The 6,000-nt window shown below is 31.8% G+C and overlaps 1 protein-coding gene across 1 annotated transcript; it reads left to right on the top strand.

Annotated features, from left to right (window-relative positions):
* The first annotated feature begins 1,245 nt into the window (after positions 1 to 1,245).
* On the top strand, positions 1,246 to 3,760 carry LOC134686638 (uncharacterized). Its single transcript, XM_063546314.1, has 4 exons — positions 1,246 to 1,603; positions 2,046 to 2,180; positions 3,145 to 3,166; positions 3,643 to 3,760. Exons 1-4 carry the CDS (start codon positions 1,360 to 1,362, stop codon positions 3,677 to 3,679), a joined length of 438 nt encoding a protein of 145 aa, XP_063402384.1. The 5' UTR covers positions 1,246 to 1,359; the 3' UTR covers positions 3,680 to 3,760.
* Positions 3,761 to 6,000: the final 2,240 nt, after the last annotated feature.

The following is a 6,000-nucleotide window of genomic DNA, read 5'->3' as shown; positions in this document are numbered from 1 at the left end:
TCCAAAGCCTACTAAATATAGACATCAATAGAAATATTTGCAGTTGTTCCGATATTTACAGGTATCAACTTCAAATAATTTGTAAATAAATAGAAAAAAGAAATAAAGATATGGCATTGACACTAATGCTTATTACTAAAACCCAAAACAAAAATCAAAAACCTTATTCAAAAATGACTAATAGTAACCCCCCCGACAAGTAATCTAACATCAAACTAATACAATTTAGTGTGTGTTAAAACACACCTAACCCACTATATAAAAAGAACAAAATTGAATAAAAAATACCCCCCTTACTCTAAAAAACAACAAACAATGTAAAAGAACAAAATACAAGGATGAAAAACGCATGCGTTTACTGGGAAATCGTGTTTTGCTATTCATGCATCACTCGACATGCGAAAGACGCAATTGTGTTTGAAACTTTACTATAAACAAAAATGTTACACAGAATATTTGTGACTCTCATTACTAAAGCAACTATGAGTTCTTAAAAAATAAATACAGTAAATATAATCATGCTTAACATAAATCATTTTCAAATAGCTTATCTTCTTACGTTTTTAGATCCTGATGCTCCGAATAATGTCAAATTATTACAACAAACTACAGAAAAAATCGCACTCAACATAACAAAAGGTTCAGGGCATTTCGACCATTTTATAGTTTACGTGAATGACAAACAACATGGCACAACACATAATTCTACAGGGTCGTTCATATATTACGTTATAAATGGTTTAGATGCCGGAATGTCTTACACGGTGTATGTGGTAGCAGTGGCCAATGCATTACACAGTGCAGCATCTAATACACTGCAAACACAAACAAGTAAGTATTATTTATAAGTCCGTTGTTGAACGTCAAGTGGCAAATATTTCATGCATGCTGAGGACGATTGATTTAATACAGTAATTTCAGACAAAATATAAATAAATCAAGATTAAAGAAATATCAAAGCGTCACGACATAATTAACAATGTCGTCGACGGCTATTTTTCTAACGGTCAATACTTACAGCTTAAAGAGGAGAAGAAAAAATATGTGAAAGTGAAATAACAAACATACCGAACTCCGAGAAACATTCAAAACGGAAAGTCCCTACACACAAATCAAAATGAGAAGCTAAACACATCAAAGGAAAGGTAACCACTTTCATGTTCTTGAATTGGTACTGACATTTTTTTTAAAAAGATTTCCCTGATTTTTTTATCACTTGTGTTGTTGCTATCTGTTGTTAATTATAAGAATATACTTTTTATTTCAGTATTATAATGCCTTGACCGAAAATAAAATATAATATACATATTTTTGATTTCTGCTTGATATTCAGATCCGTTTCCACCATCAAAGATAGTGATGATAAAACATAACCACAATTCAATTGATGTCAACATCTTTAAAGGCTCTGGCCATGCCGACTATTACAACGTTTACTTAAATGACAGGAAGGTCAAACAACTTGTAGTATCGACATCCACAATTACTACAGTACTTTGTCATATAGATGGTCTAAGTCCACATACATTGTATAGTATTTATGTTATAGCTGTATCAAACGGGTATAATAGCACACGTTCACAGGAACTGCACATTCAAACTAGTAAGTGGAAATTTAGATGACGATTGCAGTAAAAACAAAATAATGATGACCCAATTTGTGCTTAAAATCAATGAATATGTCAAATCTTTGTGTTTTCGCAATTTAAACAATCGAGCACAGTCTACAAAAACAAAACGGTTGCAAAACAAGTCTGACAAACCATTGAATTTGTTTTCTTTTGACATAAAAATACATATGAACTGATGCAGATGTATTTTTTCGACGTCATTGTGTCGACACGCTAAATTAAAGCAATATGATAGATGGAAAAAAAGGACAGAAAAAGCAAATATAGGATCAACGGTTGGAACTTTTTTTGTTGATAAAACTGCACAATTGATATTCAAATAGACTTGTATAAGTATATTTGCATGAATCATATTTATTTTTTAAAGTGGAGTGAAGTTTATTTAGAAAAAATATAACCTTATTTCTATTCTAGATGTAGCGGCATCAAATTCTCAATTGTCGGCAGGTGTGATTGCTGGTATATCAGTTGGTTGTATTGTAGGAACATGTTTACTATTAGTAATATCGTGGTTTGTTATCAGACCTAAACTTCTACAAAGACGATCAGGTAAGAAACACACGGACACAAAAACTAACAAAAATATGTTAAGTTTGTGGACGTTGTGTCCCTGAGGGTATCATAATCCAAGTAATCAGCACTTCGGTATTGAAATAAATATCAATTACTGTAAACTAACTCGTTTTTGCGAGCGATTTATTTTCGCGACATTCGCGAGAAGAAAATAACGCGAAAATTAATCGCTAAAGTTAAAAGTTGTGATTCTTTAAAGTATGAACTTTACGAAATGGTTTGGATTTCTTATCACAGGCATATATTTTCTTAGCCGTGTTTTGCACAATTTATTGGCATTTTTAGTCCCTCAATGCTCTTCAACTTTATACTTGTTTGGCTTAATTACTATTTTGATGTAAGCGTCACTAAAGAGACTTAGATGAAACGCTCGTCTGGCGTATTAAATTATAAGTCTGGTACCTTTGATATCATTATGAGGTTAAAATAGTCACTAATTCTCAAATGTCTATACAGTTTATCGAGCAGCAAATCACACCAAATTGACAATGGTTATGAATAAATCAAACGAATTAAAGATCCACCTTGCAAAAACAAGAATGTGTCCATAGTACACGGATGACACACTCGCTATCACTTTCTATGTTCAGTAGACCGTAAAATTAAGATCAAAACTCTAATTTGGTATTGGCATTAGAACGATCCTTTCATAGAGAACATGTGTACTAAGTTTCAAGTTGATTGGACAACAACTTCATCCAAAAACTACCTTTATCAAATACTTAAGCCTGAAGAAGGAGAGAAAGACGGACGAACAAACGACGAACAGAACAGAAAACATAATGCCCATACATGGGGCGTACACATCAATTTAGAATACCCATTAACAGTTCGTACGAGCTTAATTTCTGAATAGGTTTTTGAAATATTGTAGTTGTCACTTTCGAAAAAGCTTCATATCAATGATATAACATATTGAGTATGCAATTTTAATTTTCAGATCAACAGATCTTACTTGGCAGGTATGAATAAACTGTAGGGATAGATAAGTTCAAATAAAGATAAATTATAAATAATTGACTTGACTGTTCTTGAAATAGTGTAACGTCAAGGGAGACTTCGCAACCGCAACTAAAAGCTAAAAAATAATATCAAAACGTTATTGAGTTACATGAAACCATTATAAGACCTTACATGTATCTTTAGCTTTTTTACAAAAATCTGTGCATAGGTCATTTATTGATCATTAACTTTGTTGAAAACAGAGCATTTGGCAAGCCAAAAATATTACTGTTTAAACGATAGAACCAATTTAATAACTTGAATAATATAATTCAGTTGTGATAATTTGAACATGTTTCATTTCTAACAAGTCGTCCAGTGAAATTGATTTTTTATCTTATTTTTTGTTATCATTAACGATAAAATTAAAAATTCATGTGAAGCCTGGATGTTTTAATATTTATTTTGTTTATACATTGTATTGTTTTATTCACAGCAACAATTTATTTAATATGAAAGACGATCGATTATGATGGAACAGAACACTGTTCGATGCCAAGTTTCTACAATAGATCTGCAATTGAAAAAAGCTTTGTTGAAATGATGAGATTAACAGGACATGTTTCAACCGTGGTTTACAAGAGACACTCCTTTGAACACCTTTGCAATAGTGATGTTATACTCGATCAGATTTTTGCATTTTGTTATGAATTTGATAATATATTTGTGTCAAAATGTTCTGTGTTATAATTTGCGTTTTACGCTAATAAAATATGGTGACTGCAAAACAAAATAATTGTTAAAAATTTTGATATTGATGATATGACTAAAATGAAAAGCGGGTGGAAATGATAGAAAGTTGATAAATACTTTTTGATATAATGTAATTATGCAACTTCTTCAACTCAACATAACCGGTTAAATATGAAATTATATTTCATTAATATGATGTTGTACAAAAATGTCTGCCATTCTGTATTGTTTTGACCTTCCCTGACGTCAATTACTGTAAATTTAAAATACCTTTTTTTGGAGGATCTTGTATCACTTCCAGAATAATATTTCCTAAGCAAATTGTATATTTAAGCTATCATTTACAAATATTTTTTCGGGTTTATTTCTAGTTTTGAGATTAAATGTCCCTTTGGATACTTTCTCCATCTCTTCTCTAGAAAATGCTAACTTTTCAAAAGCACTAGAAATCAATTCAATTTGGCATGACATATTATTGCTAAAACCATTAGTTAAAAGTGGTCATAGTTAACTATATCTCTCTTTAGATCTCATTGTCTATTTATTACGTTTGCATTTTAAAAAAATGTTCATCCTCTTTTAAAATAAGAATATGATAAAACAAATGGTTGTGAATTTTTGTGCTGTGAAAGGACAAAGGACTAGCTGCTTAACATTTTGTTTGCGAAGGAAATAAACTCATTATAGAAACCAGGATTAAAATTTTGTATTAACGCCAGACGCGCGTTTCGTCTTCAAAAGACCCAGTGACGCTCGAATAATAAAAAAGTTTAAAAGGCCAAATAAAGCACGAAGTTGTAGAGCATTGTGCACACATATTCCGAAAATATTTGCAAAAAACAGCTAAAGTAATTTATTCCTGAGGAAGACAAGGGTTTACTTAGTATTTCAAAACATCAATATTCATTGTGATGTTTAAACTGAATTTTAATGTGCGTATTGTTATGCATTTACTTTTCTACATTGGCTAGAGGTATAGGGGGAGGGTTGAGATCTTATAAACATGTTTAACCCCGCCGCAATTTTGCGCCTGTCCCAAGTCAGGAGCCTCTGGCCTTTGTTAGTCTTGTATGATGTTTATGCCCCACCTACGATAGTAGAGGGGCATTATGTTTTCTGGTCTGTGCCTCTGTTCGTCCGTTCGTTCGTCCGTTCGTTCGTCCCACTTCAGGTTAAAGTTTTTGGTCAAGGTAGTTTTTAATGAAGTTGAAGTCCTATCCACTTGCAACTTAGTACACATGTTCCCCATGATACGATCTTTCTAATTTTAATGCAAAATTATAGTTTTGACCCCAATTTCATGGTCAACTGAACATAGAAAATGAAAGTGCGAAGTTCAGGTTAAAGTTTTTGGTCATGGTAGGTTTTTGATGAACTTAAAGTCACAACTACTTGAAACTTAGTACATATGTTCCCTATAATATGATCGTTCTAATTTTAATTCAAAATTAAAGTTTTGACCCCAATTTCACGGTCCACTGAACATGGCAAATTATAGTGCGAGTGGGGCATCCGTGTACTATGGACACATTCTTGTTAATTTTGTTTTTTTGTGTATAATTCGGAGTTTAGTATGACGTACTAGCATACTTTTCAGTTCTATAATCAGATGCTCTTTGGTTAACCTACGCATAGAACGTCGACAAGTGCAAGTAGATGTGCAGTACCAAAAGTAAATTTGTAAAGCAATTAGATACACAAACACGAAAACTACACATTCTAATCTTTATTCAAACAAAAGCTTATAGAGAATGAATATTAATATAAGCAAATTGCCGATAAAATAATCTCACAACAGTGTTATTCTAACATTTATTTGTAAGTTTGTTAACTTAAACTAATTGGCAGATTCTTCATTTTGAATTCGTCAGATATTCATACGAAATTAAAGAAATACTATGACCATAACAATCTATCAAGAATCGTCATGAAAACAATTGACCATATGATTATATTTCTTTATATTATAAAGCGCAACTGGCTTAAAGACCAAACAGCCTATTCATTTCTACCAGTGATTTTTCCTTAAAATTTTGTGTGAAGGTATTTCATGATTTGAGGAACAAAATATGATGAAAAAAATTGGGGGTCACCGACTTAG

Source organism: Mytilus trossulus, chromosome 10, assembly GCF_036588685.1.
Source record: "Mytilus trossulus isolate FHL-02 chromosome 10, PNRI_Mtr1.1.1.hap1, whole genome shotgun sequence".
In the NCBI taxonomy this organism is placed as follows: domain Eukaryota; kingdom Metazoa; phylum Mollusca; class Bivalvia; order Mytilida; family Mytilidae; genus Mytilus; species Mytilus trossulus.
This window is presented reverse-complemented; position numbering and strand designations above follow the sequence as displayed.